At 42.9% G+C, this 20,740-nt stretch overlaps 2 protein-coding genes across 8 annotated transcripts in view; both read left to right on the top strand.

Annotated features, from left to right (window-relative positions):
* The window catches only part of LOC123971916 (T-box transcription factor TBX19-like), a 23,705-nt gene extending 8,143 nt beyond the window's left edge, over nt 1–15,562 (top strand). For 3 of the 6 annotated variants that reach the window (XM_046051007.1, XM_046050989.1, XM_046050998.1), the window contains 7 exons: nt 7,468–7,744; nt 11,105–11,239; nt 11,424–11,485; nt 11,788–11,846; nt 12,298–12,456; nt 12,665–12,818; nt 12,927–15,562. In XM_046051007.1, the coding sequence (XP_045906963.1) occupies nt 7,468–7,744; nt 11,105–11,239; nt 11,424–11,485; nt 11,788–11,846; nt 12,298–12,456; nt 12,665–12,818; nt 12,927–13,092 (1,012 nt within the window). In that variant the 3' untranslated portion in view covers nt 13,093–15,562. The remainder of the gene's footprint in view (nt 1–7,467; nt 7,745–11,104; nt 11,240–11,423; nt 11,486–11,787; nt 11,847–12,297; nt 12,457–12,664; nt 12,819–12,926) is intronic. The other 3 variants (XM_046051022.1, XM_046051013.1, XM_046051032.1) reach the window with 3 other exon arrangements.
* A 327-nt stretch (nt 15,563–15,889) lies between these two features.
* The window catches only part of pcid2 (PCI domain containing 2), a 12,025-nt gene continuing 7,174 nt past the window's right edge, over nt 15,890–20,740 (top strand). Inside the window, exons 1-11 of one of the 2 annotated variants that reach the window (XM_046051069.1) lie at nt 15,890–16,004; nt 16,415–16,481; nt 17,751–17,840; nt 17,928–18,001; nt 18,201–18,266; nt 18,365–18,406; nt 18,915–18,969; nt 19,047–19,150; nt 19,239–19,314; nt 19,687–19,828; nt 20,278–20,378. In XM_046051069.1, coding sequence (XP_045907025.1) covers nt 16,446–16,481; nt 17,751–17,840; nt 17,928–18,001; nt 18,201–18,266; nt 18,365–18,406; nt 18,915–18,969; nt 19,047–19,150; nt 19,239–19,314; nt 19,687–19,828; nt 20,278–20,378 — 786 coding nt within the window. In that variant the 5' untranslated portion in view covers nt 15,890–16,004; nt 16,415–16,445. Of the gene's footprint in view, nt 16,005–16,414; nt 16,482–17,750; nt 17,841–17,927; nt 18,002–18,110; nt 18,267–18,364; nt 18,407–18,914; nt 18,970–19,046; nt 19,151–19,238; nt 19,315–19,686; nt 19,829–20,277; nt 20,379–20,740 lie in introns of both variants that reach the window. The other variant, XM_046051060.1, reaches the window with a different exon arrangement.

Here is a 20,740-nt window from a genome sequence, read left to right as displayed (position 1 = left end):
ACCTGTGGGTTGTATGCCCACCAGAGAGTTATTAGTCTGCCTATTGCTTGTTAGTCCACCTGGGGGTTGTTAGACCACCTATAGGTCATTATTCCACCTATAGGTTGTTAGTCCACCAATAGGTCGTTATTCCACCTATAGGTCGTTAGTCCACCTGTGGGTTGTTAGTCTACCTATAGGTTGTTAGTCCACCTGGGGGTTGTTAGTCCACCTATTGGTTGTAAGTCAACCTATTGGTTGTTAGTCCACCTATAGGTTGTAAGTCAACCTATTGGTTGTTAGTCCACCTATAGGTTGTAAGTCAACCTGGGGGTTGTTAGTCCACCTATAGGTTGTTAGTCCACCTATAGGTTGTAAGTCAACCTATTGGTTGTTAGTCCACCTGTGGGTTGTTAGTCCACCTATAGGTTGTAAGTCAACCTGGGGGTTGTTAGTCCACCTATTGGTTGTAAGTCCACCTATAGGTTGTAAGTCAACCTGGGGGTTGTTAGTCCACCTACCTATTAAACAGTTTGACATTCAGCTTTTAGGCAGAGTTAGATTAAGGAGATCAATACCACTCTCATATCTGTCCTTTAAATTTGAAGCTACGCAGAGCTGCCTTAGCTTAGCATTAAGACCAGAAACAGCTATCCTGTGGGTTGTTAGTCCACCTGTGAGCCATTAGTCCACCTGGTGGTCGTAAGTCCACCTATAGGTTGTTAGTCCACCTATAGGTTGTTAGTCCACCAATAGGTTGTTAGTCCTCCTATAGGTTGTTAGTCCTCCTATAGGTCGTTAGTCCACCTGTGGGTTGTATGCCCACCAGAGAGTTATTAGTCTGCCTATTGCTTGTTAGTCCACCTGGGGGTTGTTAGACCACCTATAGGTCATTATTCCACCTATAGGTTGTTAGTCCACCAATAGGTCGTTATTCCACCTATAGGTCGTTAGTCTACCTATAGGTTGTTAGTCCACCTGGGGGTTTTGAGTCAACCTGGGGGTTGTTAGTCCACCTATTGGTTGTAAGTCAACCTATTGGTTGTTAGTCCACCTATAGGTTGTAAGTCAACCTGGGGGTTGTTAGTCCACCTATAGGTTGTTAGTCCACCTATAGGTTGTTAGTCCACCTATAGGTTGTTAGTCCACCTATAGGTTGTAAGTCAACCTATTGGTTGTTAGTCCATCTGTGGGTTGTAAGTCAACCTGGGGGTTGTTAGTCCACCTATTGGTTGTTAGTCCACCTATTGGTTGTTAGTCCACCTATTGGTTGTTAGTCCACCTATAGGTTGTAAGTCAACCTATAGGTTGTTAGTCCACCTGGGGGTTTTAAGTCCACCTGGGGGTTGTTAGTCCACCTATTGGCTGTAAGTCCACCTATTGGTTGTTAGTCCACCTATAGGTTGTAAGTCAACCTGGGGGTTGTTAGTCCACCTATAGGTTGTAAGTCAACCTATTGGTTGTTAGTCCACCTGTGGGTTGTAAGTCAACCTATTGGTTGTTAGTCCACCTGTGGGTTGTTAGTCCACCTGGGGGTTGTTAGTCCACCTATAGGTTGTTAGTCCACCTATAGGTTGTAAGTCAACCTGGGGGTTGTTAGTCCACCTATAGGTTGTTAGTCCACCTATAGGTTGTTAGTCCACCTATAGGTTGTTAGTCCACCTATAGGTTGTTAGTCCACCTATACGTTGTTAGTCCACCTATAGGTTGTTAGTCAACCTATTGGTTGTTAGTCCACCTGTGGGTTGTAAGTCAACCTGGGGGTTGTTAGTCCACCTATAGGTTGTAAGTCCACCTATTAAACAGTTTGACATTCAGCTTTTAGGCAGAGTTAGATTAAGGAGATCAATACCACTCTCATATCTGTCCTTTAAATTTGAAGCTACGCAGAGCTGCCTTAGCTTAGCATTAAGACCAGAAACAGCTATCCTGTGGGTTGTTAGTCCACCTGTGAGCCGTTAGTCCACCTGTGAGCCGTTAGTCCACCTGTGAGCCGTTAGTCCACCTATAGGTTGTTAGACCACCTATAGGTTGTTAGACCACCTATAGGTTGTTAGTCCACCAATAGGTTGTTATTCCACCTATAGGTCGTTAGTCCACCTGTGGGTTGTATGCCCACCAGAGAGTTATTAGTCTGCCTATTGCTTGTTAGTCCACCTGGGGGTTGTTAGACCACCTATAGGTCATTATTCCACCTATAGGTTGTTAGTCCACCAATAGGTCGTTATTCCACCTATAGGTCGTTAGTCCACCTGTGGGTTGTTAGTCTACCTATAGGTTGTTAGTCCACCTGGGGGTTTTAAGTCAACCTGGGGGTTGTTAGTCCACCTATAGGTTGTAAGTCAACCTGGGGGTTGTTAGTCCACCTATAGGTTGTTAGTCCACCTATTGGTTGTAAGTCAACCTATTGGTTGTTAGTCCACCTGTGGGTTGTAAGTCAACCTGGGGGTTGTTAGTCCACCTATTGGTTGTTAGTCCACCTATTGGTTGTTAGTCCACCTATTGGTTGTTAGTCCACCTATAGGTTGTAAGTCAACCTGGGGGTTGTTAGTCCACCTGGGGGTTTTAAGTCAACCTGGGGGTTGTTAGTCCACCTATTGGTTGTAAGTCAACCTATTGGTTGTTAGTCCACCTATAGGTTGTAAGTCAACCTGGGGGTTGTAAGTCCACCTATAGGTTGTTAGTCCACCTATAGGTTGTAAGTCAACCTATTGGTTGTTAGTCCACCTGTGGGTTGTAAGTCAACCTATTGGTTGTTAGTCCACCTGTGGGTTGTAAGTCAACCTATTGGTTGTTAGTCCACCTGTGGGTTGTAAGTCAACCTGGGGGTTGTTAGTCCACCTATAGGTTGTTAGTCCACCTATACGTTGTAAGTCAACCTGGGGGTTGTTAGTCCACCTATACGTTGTAAGTCAACCTGGGGGTTGTTAGTCCACCTATAGGTTGTTAGTCCACCTATAGGTTGTTAGTCCACCTATAGGTTGTAAGTCCACCTATAGGTTGTAAGTCAACCTATTGGTTGTTAGTCCACCTATAGGTTGTTAGTCAACCTATTGGTTGTTAGTCCACCTATAGGTTGTTAGACAACCTGGGGGTTGTTAGTCCACCTATAGGTTGTTAGTCCACCTGTGGGTTGTAAGTCAACCTGGGGGTTGTTAGTCCACCTATAGGTTGTAAGTCCACCTATTGGTTGTTAGTCCACCTATTGGTTGTTAGTCCACCTATAGGTTGTAAGTCAACCTATTGGTTGTAAGTCAACCTGGGGGTTGTTAGTCCACCTATAGGTTGTAAGTCAACCTGGGGGTTGTAAGTCAACCTGGGGGTTTTAAGTCCACCTATTGGTTGTTAGTCCACCTATTGGTTGTTAGTCCACCTGGGGGTTGTTAGTCCACCTATAGGTTGTAAGTCCACCTATAGGTTGTAAGTCCACCTATAGGTCGTTATTCCACCTATAGGTCGTTAGTCCACCTGTGGGTTGTATGCCCACCAGAGAGTTATTAGTCTGCCTATTGCTTGTTAGTCCACCTGGGGGTTGTTAGACCACCTATAGGTCATTATTCCACCTATAGGTTGTTAGTCCACCAATAGGTTGTTAGTCCACCTATAGGTTGTTAGTCCACCTATAGGTTGTTAGTCCACCTATAGGTCGTTATTCCACCTATAGGTCGTTATTCCACCTATAGGTCGTTAGTCCACCTGTGGGTTGTATGCCCACCAGAGAGTTATTAGTCTGCCTATTACTTGTTAGTCCACCTGGGGGTTGTTAGACCACCTATAGGTCATTATTCCACCTATAGGTCGTTAGTCCACCTATAGGTTGTTAGTCTACCTATAGGTTGTTAGTCCACCTGGGGGTTGTTAGTCCACCTATAGGTTGTTAGTCCACCTATAGGTTGTTAGTCCACCTATTGGTTGTTAGTCCACCTATAGGTTGTAAGTCCACCTATAGGTTGTAAGTCCACCTATAGGTCGTTATTCCACCTATAGGTCGTTATTCCACCTATAGGTCGTTAGTCCACCTGTGGGTTGTATGCCCACCAGAGAGTTATTAGTCTGCCTATTACTTGTTAGTCCACCTGGGGGTTGTTAGACCACCTATAGGTCATTATTCCACCTATAGGTCGTTAGTCCACCTATAGGTTGTTAGTCTACCTATAGGTTGTTAGTCCACCTGGGGGTTGTTAGTCCACCTATAGGTTGTTAGTCCACCTATAGGTTGTTAGTCCACCTATTGGTTGTAAGTCCACCTATAGGTTGTAAGTCCACCTATAGGTCGTTATTCCACCTATAGGTCGTTATTCCACCTATAGGTCGTTAGTCCACCTGTGGGTTGTATGCCCACCAGAGAGTTATTAGTCTGCCTATTGCTTGTTAGTCCACCTGGGGGTTGTTAGACCACCTATAGGTCATTATTCCACCTATAGGTTGTTAGTCCACCAATAGGTCGTTATTCCACCTATTGGTTGTTAGTCCACCTTGTTGTTAGTCCACCTATTGGTTGTTAGTCCACCTGTGGGTTGTAAGTCAACCTGGGGGTTGTTAGTCCACCTATAGGTTGTAAGTCAACCTATTGGTTGTTAGTCCACCTATAGGTTGTAAGTCCACCTATAGGTTGTTAGTCCACCTATAGGTTGTAAGTCCACCTATAGGTTGTAAGTCAACCTATTGGTTGTTAGTCCACCTATAGATCGTTAGTCCACCTATAGATCGTTAGTCCACCTGTGGGTTGTTAGTCCACACAGTTGTCCTCAACGACTCTTAAAAGCCCTGCAGATCCAATACGACTAATTGGATTTTTGTATTAATTGTGGAATCATGTGAAGTCACCCAACTTCTTGAACCAATAAGAATAATGAATGTGTGATGCAAAAATAGTGGATGAAAGTAAGAACACCTGTGTGGGTGGAGCGTGGAGATGCAGGTGCTTTAAGGTTTGACCCTACGGCGAAACCCCTCTGACTGGACCTCACCAGTCCTTCACAGCTCTGTTTAACAGCACATATTCTGTTAGGGGTGGTGATGGGACAGTGGATAACACACATGCCTTTGGCGTGAGAGACCTGCGTTCAATCCCCCATCTCATCCACCAATGTGTCCCTGAGCAAGACATTTAACCCCTAGCTGCTCCAGAGGCCTGTGACCTCTGACATATATAGCAATTGTAAGTCACTTTGGATAAAAGCGTCAGCTAAATGTAAAATGGAAACATATTTTCCTCTGAGTTTCAGCCATCAGTCCAGACTTAAACTGCATTTTTCTCATTTAGAAAGGGAGCTTTTCCAAAACCTCCAGAGTTTATAAATCTTAAAACATCCGCTTGGTGCTTCCATGTTTCGGGAAAAACTATCTATTGCGATAAAGAAGAATATTAAATTTAACTAAACACTCAGGTGTTTCACTGTGAACAGACGTCTCTCCTTAAACCACCTGAAAACTCTGGTTGTGTAGACAAATCATTTTCACACGAAAAGCTGTCTTCGACTGAGCACTGAGATAAACCATCTTCACATTTAGTCTTCAGCAGAATTACTCCCCTGGCAAGGCTTTGAAACAACATCCCAGCTGTTATTAAATGAAGATAAGATTTTTTTAGTTAAAAAATTACATTAAAAGTTTTTTTAAATACCGCTAATATTTGCACAGAGTTTGGTTGGTGGTTTGTCCGTAGCGTTGATGGTGTGTGGGTGTGATGGAGAATTTTCACTCAGTGCTTGAAACAAATCACGCTTTAGTTGTCAGGAGTGTTATGATGATACAAGTTATTTGAGTGAAATTAATTTCCTAATGCAGAGGAGTTGTTCATGAATATCATGTTTAGGTTGTTGGAATATTTTCCAGGGATATCAGGACAGTGAGTCGGCTTTGCTGTCGCTCGTGTTTGAAGCCGACTCCTGATCAGTGATCCTGCTAACCGGGGTTATTCATTAGTCTCGATAGCAGCCGTTAACGCCGCCCGTGTGTGTGTTTGTTCTGCCGAGGCGTGTTGACCGGTCGCGCCCTGCGGTGGGAAAACACTCCATTCACACCTGCAGAACGCCACTTCAGCTGCTATTACTGATGAGAACAGGCTGTTGGTCTGGTGTAGATATTCACGCATTAAAAGTTAACATAAGGCAGTGATAGAAAGTACTTGTAATTCAATTTATATTTCAATTTCATGCCACTTTGTACCTCTCCTGAACCACATCTCTGAGGGAAATATTCTACTTTTTACTACATCTGTCTGACAGCTTTAGATTTACACACCAAACACATGAAGAGCTTTTAAAATATAAGGTGTTATAAAATATTAAATATGCAATTTGAACCTAAGTTATCACACAAATGTGTTTTCATTTTTCATGCAAGAACATTTCGTAGTTTCAGCGTCGCTAAAAACTGAATGACTTTGCGGTTTGGACTGTCGGCCGGCATTTTCAGACTTTTTACAAACCGATCAACTGATTAATGGAGAAAGAAAGAATCAGCAGATGAATCCATAATTAAAATAATCATTTAGCAGTAAAACCTGCTTACATTAAAGCAGGAGGAGTAATTATCTAATTAATAATAGTACACAGTTTACTTTAATACTGCTTCAGTACATTTAACTGACTATACTCACATACTTTTACTGCATTATCAATGCAGGACTTTTACTTGTAACAGAGTATTTTTACCGTGTGGTATTAGTACTTTTACTGAAGTAAAGGATCTGGATACTTTGTGCACCGCTGTCCACAACCGACAAATAATTCTTAATTATTGAATTAGCTTATTTATATTTAATTATGAATGTATCATTTAGTTTTAAGCGTCTATATTTTTGTGATTGTTATTCCTCCGTCTTCTTTGCGACGTTGTGTTTTTTGGTTTGAGTTTACATGTGTAAATAAAGTTGTATTGAGTTGAATGGCTCAAACTCACTCAGTCCTGATGTAGCGCACGGTGCAGAAATCCACCGATGAGCAGTAGAAGAAGAGACGCTGGGACAGTTAAACAGGAAACACACTAAGTAGAAGATTTAAAGGGAGATGAAAGCAACAAGAAGCCTATAAAATAATATAATATGACTTTGTGCAGGAATGTGCAAAAGATGTTTATTGTGTTTATTACTGTAAAAAAAATGAGAGGAAACCCTGAAAAAGTTTAATGTCTGAAAAATGGAGGATAAATGCGTTAATACAGATTAAACCTGTCATCTAATTGATCATTTTATGTCACGGTATTGATTTCTAATAGTAATAAAAAGTGTTTTATAGACGTTTAGTGGCTAAAATAAACAGATAAGAAATCAGATTTTGGCCGATGAAGTGAATTATTGTTTTAAAAATAACCTGCAAATCCAAATATTACTATAAATCAATTCTAATTATGGATTTGCAACATTGCCCACAGTAGCAGAATGCAGCAGATATGAAACGAAGGTGTAAACTTTGAGTAGAACATTTCTCTCCTTTCAGGATTAAACGTGTTGGAATAAATTAAAATGTAGATGTGTGTGTGCAGCCGGATGTTCCCGGTCCTGAAGGTCAGCGTGTCCGGTCTGGACCCCAGCTCCATGTACTCCTTCCTGCTGGACTTCGTGCCGGCCGACGGCTGCCGCTGGAAGTTCGTGAACGGGGAGTGGGTGGCGGCCGGCCGGGCGGAGGGCCGCGGCGAGGGGCGGGGCCACGGCGGCATCTACATCCACCCGGACTCGCCAAACTTCGGGGCTCACTGGATGAAGGCGGCCGTGACCTTCAACAAGGTCAAACTCACCAACAAGGTCAACGGAGGAGGACAGGTGCGTGGAAAACAAATCCCCTCACCGTAAAGGTTCAAATCTGCTAAACGTTTAGATGTTTCCAGCTGCTTCATCAAGAACCTGAAGGCCGGTTTATATTTATATTATACATGAGGTGGGTTTCTTCTTCGTTGGTGTGGGGCGACTGAAGCAGAGCTGATCGATGTAGAACAGCAGTTACTTTTAGTGAAATTACTAAAACACAGAAAGGAGAGACGGCGTCGGAGGAGGCGGTGTAAACGACCCTCGAAGCGTTGAGGCAGAAGAAGAAGGACGAGCTGCAGATGTGTCGGAGGAAACAACCTGTAGATATAATGTTGGGGAGGTTCGTGTCGGCGTAGATCCAACGCAGAGGTACAAGTTGGCCTGTAGAAAGAAACGATTTTTATAAATTCTGTTTTCCCAGTCGTCCCTTCTTCCTTTGCATCTGCATTTCTTTCCTTCCTTCACCCTCTCTCTCTCTCTCTCTCTTTCTTTCTTTCTTTCTTTATCGTTTATTTGTTAATTTGTTGAGGAAATCTTTCTCTTATACTTTCTTTTCTTCTCCTCTCCTCATCTTTCATTTTCTCTCCTTTTATTTATTTGTTCTTTCTTTCCTTCTTTGCATTTCTTTCCTAATTTCTTTTGTTCATTTATTTGTTTATTTATTTGTTTATTTGTTCTTTCCTTATTTTTCTTTGTATTGTTCATTATTTTTCGTTTTCTTTGCATTTCTTTCCTTCCTGCTCTCTCTTCTTCTGTTCCTTCCCTACTTCTTCCTTTCGTCACCCTCACTCTCTTCTTCCTTTCTTTCTATCATTTTTTATCCTCTGCATTTCTTTCCTTCCTGCACTCCCTTCTTCTTCTTTGTTTTTCCTTTCTTCCCCCCTCCTTCTCCTCTCTTTCTTCACTTTCTCATCTGTCTTTATCTAGCGTTAATTTGTTGATTTGTTGAGTACATTTTTCTTTCTTCTTTCTTTTATAATCTCAAATTTTCGTTGCATTGCTTTTCTTCTCCTCTCCTCCTCTTCTTCTTCTTTTTCTCTCCTTTCTTTCGTTCATTTATTTGTTTAGTCATTTGTTTTTTCTTTCCTTCGTTTCTTTCATTATTTTTCATTTTCTTTGCTTCTCTTTCTCCTTCTTCTTTTTCCTCCTTCCATCTGTACTTTTTCCTTTCTTCACCCTCACACTCCTCCTCCTCCTCCTCCTCCTTCTTCTTCTTCTTCTTCTTCTTCTTCTTCTTCGTCCATTATCGGCCTCTCCAAGTCAAGAGCATCTCTTCCTCTTTCGTCTCTCTCTCTCTCTCTCTCTCTCTCCCCTGTCTCCTCCCTGTATTGTATTGGAGTGGGCGAGAGACTACCGCCTCTAATTAGCCACTTCAGTCCCTCTCCTCGCTCACTTCACCTGCTCGCCCCCTCGTAACCACGGGAACGGGATAAACAGCTCTTAATTGGCCGGCAGCAGTTTAATGCACTTCCTGTCGAGAGTCGTTCACCACTCAGAGAGGCCTTCACACACACACACACACACACACACACACACACACACGTCCAGCACTACAAAATTGGCAATAATGTTGTTTATATTTGCCCCATTATCCCGTCCACACACACACACACACACACACACACAGTAATGCAGAGTTGGAACAGAGAGCTCGGCCATAATGAAATAATTGCTCAGCTTATTTGTACATTATGGTAATTATGTTTTTTACTGGGAAATTAATTTACCCATCATGCTTCAGATGGACGAGAGAGAGAGAGAGGTAAACTATATTCAAAAACACACACACTCCAGCTAATGTGGGCACCGCCGGGGTAAACACACACACAGAGCGCCGGGGTCAGATGTGAAGCCAGCCTCTCAATCTGAATAGAAAACAGTTTGTTTTTGTGTGTCCGCCTGGAGAGCTCGGATTGGTTAATTGGGCCTCGTTAGTGAGGGGGAAGAGGAGGGGGAGGAGGTGGAGGTGGAGGGGTTGATGGAGAGATGGACGACAGATGGATAAAAGAGTGTTTGGGCCAAGAGACAAAGATGGCTCCACTCCATAAACTGGCTGACAATAACTACACCTGGATTTCGTTTTTTTTTGGTTTTGGTTCATTCAGAAGTAAAAAAAAAATGTTTCCAAACTTTCAGTTCCAGCCGGATCAGACTCAGCGTCGCAGATCTAGCAGCTGATCACCAGAGTTATTCCAGTTCATCCGGAGGGGAACGTGAACCCCGTCCAGTCGCTGTTAGTCTAGAACTTCGACTAGAGGCCAAATACCTCGGCCAAGACCGAGACCTGAGCCAGCCGCTCTACCGGCTGCCTCCCAACGCCGCACACTAAAACAAGTAAAACGCTGCAGGGGAGTCAACGTGTCCGACCGCAAAAGGTCAAAACTTTCTCCTGGACACAAAGTGACTCCCTCCCAGACAGCAGCAGCAGCAGAAGACACAAAAGCTTCCCGTTGAAAGAATCCAGTCTCAAACTTCTCCCAGCCTGCATCTGTGCAAGAGACAAATCTCTCCACAGGATCCATATCAACAACACAAATCGGCAAGGAATGCCTCTAGTTCATCAGTCAAACACTACTAATGAATCTTAAAGGGTAACTTTGGTATTTTTCAACCTTTCAACATATTTTTTCATGTCTCTGTGTCATGTGAGGAATCGGGACAACATATTTTGAATTTGGTCCAGTATTGAGCTGCAGCTGCCAGCCGTGGAACAGCGTCAAAGTTCGTCCACTAACAAGGTTTTGCCACTACAGGCTCAGATTGTTGAAACAAGTGTCTGACAACATTATGGAAAGGATCCCAACAGAGAGAGAGCTTTTTTTTAAAGAGTAAGATCCTTTTTGTTTAACCAGAAACGGTCACTGTATGATCTCTCGTCAAAGCCACCAGACTCCATTAATAAAAACAGTCATTTTACCTTGCAGAACAGGGTGTTTGCTATTCTGCTATTCTGCTATTCAGTTAGTTATTTAGTGTTAATGTGTGACTTTTGGTGTTTTTGTTTTGCTTTTGACATTTTAAAGGGTAAAAAACAACAAAGTAACACAAAACTAAACTCTCGAGGCAGCTTTAGACCGGAGAGGTTAAATTACTCAATTGTTCAATGGAGTCTGGTGGCTTTGACTAGAGATCATAATGTGACTGTTTCCGGTTAAACAAAAAGGATCTAACATGAGGAAAACACATGTGATGGTTAACAAAAAGAGAAAGACTTTAATTTAACAAAGATTAACTTGCCTATTGAAAGGTAAGAGAAATGGCCGTGACACAGGTAAGATATGTTACGGTAGCGTGGGGACCCCACAGATGGTTTCTGGGTGTTTGTGAGTAGAGATATGAAAACAGGTGTGAACACGTTTCTCTCTGCGACCACAGATCATGTTGAACTCTCTCCATAAGTACGAGCCTCAGCTCCACATTGTGTGCGTCGGCTCTCGCCATCGTCTGGTCTCCAACGTGTCCTTCAAAGAAACTCAGTTCATCGCCGTCACGGCCTACCAGAACGAAGAGGTACACACACACACACACACACACACACATCACATATATATATATATATATATATGTGTGAGTCTTTTTATTCATGTTTATTCTGGAGAGAGACTTGAAAAGAAAATATTAGATATATTTATTCTGTTGTTTAACTGCTGGAGTTAAACATTTATATTTTAATAAAATGTGTCTTTCTGTGCAGATCACGGCGCTGAAGATCAAATACAACCCGTTTGCTAAAGCCTTCCTGGACGCCAAAGAGAGGTACGACTTCCTGTCTGTGGCTCCGAGCCCGCTGGTTCCTACTGAAGACGTAGATCTTTAAAAACAGTGTTTGCATTTTAATCTACCGTATACTACATAATAATAATACTACCTGTGTACTTTTAATGCTGATACTTTAACTACTTAAAGCTGAAAGTACTTTTGTACTTTTACTTAAGTTGTACTTTAAATGCAATATTTTTACTTATAATGGAGAATTTTAACGTAGGTGTTTTGCAGTTTTTTTCTTCAGTAAAGGATCTGAGTACTCACTGTGTTTGTGTTTGATTTATCCTCCTCAGGAACCCAGGTGGACGGGGTCTACCAGAGTCTTTGGAGAGTCGAGCTGGGATTCAACCCTGTGAGTCGCGGCACTGTTGGTTCATCCCTCATATACATGAATCAGTAATATATATAATTAATGTATATATTGTTAGATTTAATTAATTAAAAAATATTTATTTTTATAATTTAAATACAAATTATTTCTTTAATCATATTTTTGTTTTTTGTGTGTGTGATAAATGGAACCATAATAAAAATAAATACTAAAAACAGAATAAAAGTAAGATCCAAGTAACTGAAAAAGTACAATGAATAACATCGATCACCCTCCAAACATGATTTATTTATTTATGGTAACTGTTTCATCTTGAAGCCACAGAACATTAACATTATTTTAAAGACCTTCTTTATATCTCACCAACCTCACATTTATTTTAAAATCCAAGATGGCCGTCAGTGCTGCTGTTCTGTTACATTATCAATTGGAATAATTGATTAGATTAATAAATGAACTTTGTGTGTGTCAGGCTGGTCGCTGTGCTCAGCTGGAGGGGGCGGGGCTTTTCCTTACAGCAGCAGCCTCCCGCTGACGTCACATCATCACCACGGGTATAAACACCACGGATATCCAGGGCGTCACACACCTTACCCCACCGCCTACCTGCCACACCGCTCACACTCCTCAGGTAGCTGTGTGTGTGGACATTTTTATATACAGTAATTTATTTATTTTTGCTGTTCTAATATAATATAAAACTAACTAAGAATAAGAAAATAAAGTATATTTATATAGATAAATATATTTTATAAGTACGTACAGTTGTGTACTTTCTATACAGTTGCATGTAAACACATTGTAATCAATGAGCACCTATTTAATTTGTGTTGTGTCAGTTTGTCTGCCTGAAGGTGTTCAGGTGCTATCAGACGGATGGAGCAGCACCTCCCCTCGTCCCACCTCCTCCTCTTCCTCTTTACCCTCCACCGCCTCCCTTCCCCTGACCAGCAGCGCTCCTTCCTCACAGCCTCCTCCTCCTCACAACTCCAGGTGAGGCCCCGCCCACAGCCCTATATGGTAATGGTACAGTAAGACCAAGGTGATTCTACGCTGATTGTATTAAACAAGCTGTTTATAAATATAAATGTTTGTGTTCAGTCAGTATCCCTGTCTGTGGACGGTTGGATGCAGTGAGCTAAGCCCCTCCCACTCACCCTGCGCCGCTCTCCACGGACCAATCAGCAGCGAGAGCCTCATGCAGCCTCCCAGTCACGGCAGAGTGAGTGGTGCTGGATGGCCGCCTGGCCCCACCCACTCTTTTTGAGGATGTGATTGGCCGAATGGAAGACTACTGGTGACTTTTTGTACATACTGCTAACCACTGGTGGCTACTAGTATTTACTTGTGGGCTACTAGTATTTACTTGTGGGCTACTAGTATTTACTTGTGGGCTACTAGTATTTACTTGTGGGCTACTAGTATTTACTTGTGGGCTACTAGTATTTACTGGTGGGCTACTAGTATTTACTGGTGGGCTACTAGTGTTTACTGGTGGGATACTAGTATTCACTTGTGGGCTACTTGAACTTACTGGTGGCTACCAGTATTTACTAGTGGGCTACTAGTGGGCTACTAGTGTTTACTGGTAGGATACTAGTATTCACTTGTGGGATACTATTATTTACTAGTGGGCTACTTGTACTTACTGGTGGCTGCCAGTATTTACTGGTGGGCTACTAGTAAATACTTGAGTGAGGGCTACTAGTATTTACTGGTGGGATACTAGTATTTACTTGTGGGCTACTAGTGTTTACTTGTGGGTAAATAGTATTTACTTGTGGGTTACTAGTATTTACTAGTGGGTAAATAGTATTTACTTGTGGGTTACCAGTATTTACTGATGGGCTACTAGTGTTTACTGATGGGCTACTAGTATTTACTAGTGGGCTACAAGTGTTTACTGATGGGCTACTAGTATTCACTTGTGGGCTACTAGTATTTACTAGTGGGTAAATAGTATTTACTTGTGGGCTACCAGTATTTACTTGTGGGCTACTAGTATTTACTGGTGTGCTACCAGTATTTACTTGTGGGCTACCAGTATTTACTTGTGGGCTACCAGTATTTACTTGTGGGCTACTAGTATTTACTGGTGGGCTACCAGTATTAACTTGTGGGCTACTTGTATTTACTGGTGGCTACCAGTATTTACTAGTGGGCTACAAGTGTTTACTGATGGGCTACTAGTATTTACTTGTGGGCTACTAGTGTTTGCTGGTGGCTACTAGCATTTACTTGTGGGCTACTAGTACCAGTAATTGTTTGTACATACTAGTAACCTCAGGTGGTGGTTTATTCTGGTTACCAGTGACTGTTGTTGACTGTTTTTACATACTGGGGGCTACTGGTATATTCCGGTGGCTATTTGCACATGCTGGTAACAACTGATGGCGACAATTCACCACTTGTGACTATTTGCACATACTGTTGCATACGACTGGTTGCCAGCCGTAAGTATCGGAAGCCAATTGTACATACTGGTAACCACTGGTGGCTACCTAGAAGCACTGGTGGTTATTTTTACAAACTGGTGGCTATGACTGGAACTGACGGTTTGTAAATACTGGTGCCACTGCTAATAACTGGTTTTGGCTAATGGTATCTACTGATGGCTAACCTGTACTAGCTTCAGACAGCTAGTAGAGATCGGTGATTACTGAAGGTCTCTGCTAGTTGCTACTGGTTGCCAATAGTAGCCACTGGTAAATACTGGTGGTTAGTATCTCTTAATGATTGGGTGAAACTACCAATGGGTACTGGTGACTTTTAGTCAACAGTTGCTATATAAACTGCCGTATTAATTGCGTGTAAATATATATTTATCATAATTTTATTTCTGCAGTTAATAATTATAGAAAATTAGCCTGTCAACGTTATACCATTAAAAAGAAAACAGTCCTGATGATGATTATTTAAAATAGTTTTTCCTATCAACATGATCAGAGGATCTATATACTGGTTTTGTTGGTGTGGTGGCGCCCTCTGGTGTTGGAGGTTAATGGGAGGGTACTGACAGCTGGTTGTTCTGCCTGTCTTTATTCCAACATGTATATCTGTACAGTCCATCAGCTGGGGTTGATATTTGATTGATATTTGATTGACAGGGCTCGTTGCTAATCACCTTTATAAAGTAAAAAGACATATTTCCAGTCCTGGTTAGTCTGTTATTTCAGCTGCTGCGTGTTTGTTGTTGTCTACCTACTTCTGGAAAGCAGAAACAAATAAAATCAAATTTCATATCTGTTCCCTGTGGAAATACTGACTTCTTTTTCTTCTTCTTCTTCTTCTGCTCTTTGTTGTTCGCTGCTGCATGACGTTTACAGCATGGATGAGACAGAAAAACAGAAGGGTTGCTGTTATTCTGCTCTGTGTCAGTAAAGTTTTAAAGGAAAAAATAGCTTGAAATATTTTAGTTTTCCTCAACAAGAAGAAACCTTCACTGGGAAATACAGAAAGAGAGTTAACTGCAACAAAAAACCCCCAAACAGAAATAAAACATCAGGTAATGAACGAATAATAAGAAATGATTAAAATAGAAACACAGAGACTAACTGTTATAACCATATGGTTAGTAAAAATAATGAGTAAGTCAACCAGTGTCATATTGTGTATGTAAATTGTGTATTTCTGACTGTGTATTTGTCACTGGATGTACTGTATGTTTATTTTTGTCCAGAGGGTCAAATAAAGAAAGAAAGAAATGAATTATTAAACTACAGATTTTTCAAGTACTACGTGTTTTGTTTTTTTCTTGGTCGTTCTACTTGAACGGTTTGAAATATCTCAGCTTTAACATGAGTTCACAGTAACCTCCAAAAAGTAATAATTGGGTTTAAGTATTTATGTATTTGAGATTTTATTATTATATATGTGCCATTTATTTTAAGGAAATGCTGTTTCAACTTGTGGCTGGAATATTATTTGGTCTGATGTAGATACATTAAGTCTGAAAAATGATGGAATCACTTAAAATATGAAACTTTTGTCTTTAAACTGTAAAGGTTTGTGAAATCTATGGAGACTTTTATTTCGAAATGAAACCTCTTATTCTGAAACACCACCGGAAGTGTACCTTACAACCCGGAAGTTTTAGTGCACCCCGGTGAGCAGTCCGAGTTTATCTTCGTTTAACCGAGTCTGTCCGGGTATGTTCTGGATTAAAGCTTCATTTTAAAGGTACATTATTCTTTATTTGTTAGTGCGACAGTTTGTTTTGTGTCTGAAGCCTGAAAACCGCGATTTAACAGCAGTTTTCAACCCGCAGTTGATGAATTAACGGGTCAGCATGCTAACGTTAGCTGTTGCTCCGTTAAGTTTGACACGCTAATAATAATAAAAGTCTTAAAATAAAATAAATTAAGCTTCTCTGTAACTCAACATCATTTTCAACTGAATATATGCTCGGATACAAAAATGTATTTAAGTATTTCAACTTGAGCTGTGAGGAATTAAAATGAAAATTTCTGACTGTTCGTGGACGAAAAGATGCATAAAAACGAAAATGAACAGTGTTTCCATGTGTTTAGTTACTTTATCTCAGATCTAATATTATGAGTCAAAAGCAGCTCGTTCCTGTCTGTCCTCAGGTTGGAGTGGCTGCTGAACCAGCAGGCAGTCATGGCTCACATCACCATCAACCAGTACCTGCAGCAGGTGACCTCTGACCCCTCACACACTTAGTCCATGTCACCTGATGTGTGCTTCAGCGAGAGAGGCTGTGAGGGCCCCGGATTACATTTATTCATTCAGCTGAGGTTACAATGGGGAATTGAACACCGAAGGCATGTGTCTTATCCACGGCTCACGACAGTGGGACGCGCCGCTCGAGGTCAAGAGTGTAGAGGTTGTGGCCCAATCACAACGTCCACACTCACAGACTCGCACGGTGAGTCCATGAGGGCTCAGGGCCGTCCCACTGTCACATCGTCAAGTGCGTGGGGGCGCTCACACTGACCCTTTATGCACCTATACAGGTCCGTTATCTGCAGACTTTGCCTGAGAAATTACCCACAGTTCATTACGTTGTGACGTGAAACACGGGGTCACCAAGTGAAGCCCGGAAGTGAGAGGGAAAAATCTGAGCAAATCCGCTTTATAAGAGAAGAAGAAGAGTAAAACACCAACCCTGACGTTATCACGGTTAGAAGACGGTACACAGAACTCATGAAATCAGAGGAACGCACCTTATGACACATTATTTATGTTAGTTTTTGCTCAATGATGCTGTTTTGACAAACAATTAATGATTATTGACAACTACAGATCATTATTGACACTCTGCAAGACGTATAAATCCGGCAGGCGGTTCCTTAAGTGCCTCGATGCAAAGAAAGTAAAATAAAAAGTGTGCAACGTGTTTCAGTGTCGTCAAGGTAACGTGATAAAGTGCTGACCCGTTCCCGTTGACAGCATTTTGAGCCCTCACAGCCTCTCGCACTCAGTCACTAACCAGGTGACGTCTTCTTGTTCCATCTCATCACATCATTGTTTCTAACGTGTGACCTCCAGAGGGCGCCACGATCTTCACATGTTCTATTTAATTGGCGCGTTTGACTTCCTGCGGCGCTGACTTAACGTGACGCACGTTGGATTTAAAATAAGGCACGCTGGTTAGAAAGTTTGTCCGACTTTTGCCAACGCTGCAAAAGGTCACATGTCCCTCGCGGGAGAAAGGCGGCTGCAGTTGCTTTTCTCCGGCTGCTCAAAGTTGGAACGACCTTTCGCCTGGTCTGAGATCAGTCATTGATCTGAGCTCACGCAGGTAGAATGTGTCCGACTTGACGGCGCCGTTTTTACTGCCCGCCCCCGCAGCTCACGTTAGACCATCAAGTCGGCGAAAGTCAGCCGCCGTCATCTCGAACGCACCTATTGTGCGTGGAGTCAGGGCCCTGATTCTTCTTCGTTGGTGTTTTTCTCCCACAGGTTTACGAGGCCATCGACAACCGCGAGGGCCCGTTCTGCGCCGAGCTGCTGTCCTTTAAACACCTGCATGTCGCCAACCCCCGGCTCCAGGTGAGGCTCCACCCCCTCGGGTAGACACCAAGCGTCGTTAGGATACAGCCTCACCTGTGTGTGTGTGTGTGTGTGTGTGTGTCACAGCTGGCCAGTCCAGAAGAAAAGTGCCAGCAGCTCCTGGAGCCGCCGTACGATGAGATGGTCGCCGCTCACCTCAGGTAGGACAGCCAGGGGCCAATCAGGGGCCAGTCTGTCCTCATTAACTGTGAGATGACGTCAGCAGTTATTGATTATGTTTCTGATGTGATGAGTCATTTTGTTGCTAAGGGGCCGTGAAGTGACCGATGGTGAGACCGCAGGTAACCATAGTAACAGGACCGATCCATTACCAGGTCTCACTGTGCGCGTGTGTTACAGGTGTACCTACGCAGTGGCCAATCACGACTTTGTTGAAGCCTACAAGTTCCAGACGCTCGTCGTTCAATATCCTTTACTGGTGAAAACGCACACAGACAAAGTCACACTGCAGCTGTGACGCGCCTCAAATCAATAATCGATCGTGTTGCTCCTTGACCTCTCACATCCTTCCTGAGGGCCTTCCAGTCCCACAAAGAGGAGAACTGGTGAGTTCAGACAGGCGTTGGCGTAGTTTAGCACAAAGCTTCCTCCATGTTCCTCTGAGGATGTAGTAACTCTGATGAGCCTTTTCCTCTAGCGCCACCTTCAGGTCAACACGTTAATGTCTCCAACACTCTGGTTTATCAGCCTCAGCTGAACTTTGTGTTTAGTGCTAATTAGCTAATGTTAGCATGGCCCATATTACACCTGTTAAACATCAACGTGTTAGCATTAGCTCAGCCTCACAGAGCGGCTAGCACGACTCTGTGGCCCAAATCCTACATCTTAAAAATACTACATGTTAATTCTGTAACATACTCATTGTTATATTACACAAAAACCTTTTATACCAACAGGAAAGGATCAGATACACAAGATTTAACACAAAAACATGCACAATTTCCACGCAGCGTCAGTGAACGCAGCGTCAGTGAACGCAGTGTCAGTGAACGCAGCGTCAGTGAACGCAGCGTCAGTCTGCAGAACGCTCAGCTTGTGTGTTTGTGCTTTCAGGGCTCTCTCGGTGATGTTCGCCGTCACTCTGGATCTCAGAGTATTTGCCAACAATGTAAGAGACTATAGAGACTGATCAGTGATGGAGGTGATGATGATGATGATGAAACTGACCTTTGACCCCGTGTTCAGGCGGAGCAGCAGCTGCAAAAGAAGAGTAAAGGCCAGCCCGGAGAGATGCTGGAGAAAGCAGCCGAGCAGCTGATGAGCTGCTTCAGAGTGTGCGCCAGCGACAAGTCAGTACAAATACACACTGAATCCAAGTTCAACAGAAGGTTATTGACTGTGTATCGATTCTCATTCAGACTCTTCTTGTTCCTGCAGTCGCGCTGGGATCGAGGACTCGAAGAAGTGGGGGATGATGTTTCTGAGCAACCAGCTCTTCAAGATCTACTTCAAGGTCTGAACTCAGCCGAGCTGTTCGTTCATTAGTGACTCGAACCCGATTCACGACAAACAAGTCAGATTAATTAATCTCTAACTAGATTAGAGATTAAAGTTAAAAACATTTTGGGATCAGAGACATAAAGTTACAAAAGTTAAGACCAAAATGAAAAAAATTCTATAATGAAAATAAAAGTAAGTTGTAATTATTAATTGTTAAAATACGACAGCTTTATTATCAAAATCTCTACATTTCTTTCTCCTCATATTGGCCTGAATACTCAGTTGTAATAGTTATTGATACGTGTGTCGTTGTGATCAGCAGCACTGAACTGTACTTTACACGTGTAACAACACTGTTACCTGTTTTCATTTGGTGATCGATCAGATCAATAAGCTGCACCTGTGTAAGCCTCTGATCAGAGCCATCGACAGCTCCAACCTGAAGAACGACTACAGTCCCGCTCAGACGGTCACCTACAAGTACTACGTGGGCCGCAAAGCCATGTTCGACAGCGACTTCAAGCCAGGTAACTCTGAGGGGGTACTACTGCAGTACTAACAACTCTGAGGGGGTACTACTGCAGTACTAACAACTCTGAGGGGGTACTACTGCAGTACTAACAACTCTGAGGGGGTACTACTGCAGTACTTATACTACAGAGGGGTTACTACTGCAGTACTTATACTACAGAGGGGGTACTACTGCAGTACTTATACTACAGAGGGGGTACTACTGCAGTAATTGTCATTGTGTAGCAGGTACTTGTTCCCGGAGGTACGCACTGTACATAAATATTTGGCTCTATAAACCCTACAGATTTAACTCACACCATTTATTTAGTGTTTATTTCACGACCACTTTCTTATTTTTTAAATAAATGTTGACAAATCAGGACCAAGGTGTGTCTGATGTTTTCCAAATCTCAGGCAGAAGAAATAAAACATCGTGTTAATGATCCAAACTGTGTCTCTGCAGCCGAGGAGTCACTTTCTTACGCCTTCCACCACTGTCATCGCTCGAGCCAGAAGAACAAGAGGATGATCCTCATCTACCTGCTGCCTGTCAAGATGCTGCTGGTGAGAAACACCATCCCAGTTCTCCCAGTATGACTGCAGGTTCAGGTCCCAGTTCTCCCAGTGTGACTGCAGGTTCAGATCCCAGGGCTCCCAGTATGACTGCAGGTTCAGGTCCCAGTTCTCCCAGTGTGACTGCAGGTTCAGATCCCAGGGCTCCCAGTATGACTGCAGGTTCAGGTCCCAGTTCTCCCAGTGTGACTGCAGGTTCAGATCCCAGGGCTCCCAGTGTGACTGCAGGTTCAGATCCCAGGGCTCCCAGTGTGACTGCAGGTTCAGATCCCAGGGCTCCCAGTGTGACTGCAGGTTCAGGTCCCAGGGCTCCCAGTGTGACTGCAGGTTCAGATCCCAGGGCTCCCAGTGTG

The sequence above is a fragment of the Micropterus dolomieu genome, linkage group LG01, assembly GCF_021292245.1.
Source record: "Micropterus dolomieu isolate WLL.071019.BEF.003 ecotype Adirondacks linkage group LG01, ASM2129224v1, whole genome shotgun sequence".
In the NCBI taxonomy this organism is placed as follows: domain Eukaryota; kingdom Metazoa; phylum Chordata; class Actinopteri; order Centrarchiformes; family Centrarchidae; genus Micropterus; species Micropterus dolomieu.
The sequence above is the reverse complement of the archived record's forward strand: the minus strand, read 5'-3'. Positions and strand labels throughout refer to the sequence as shown.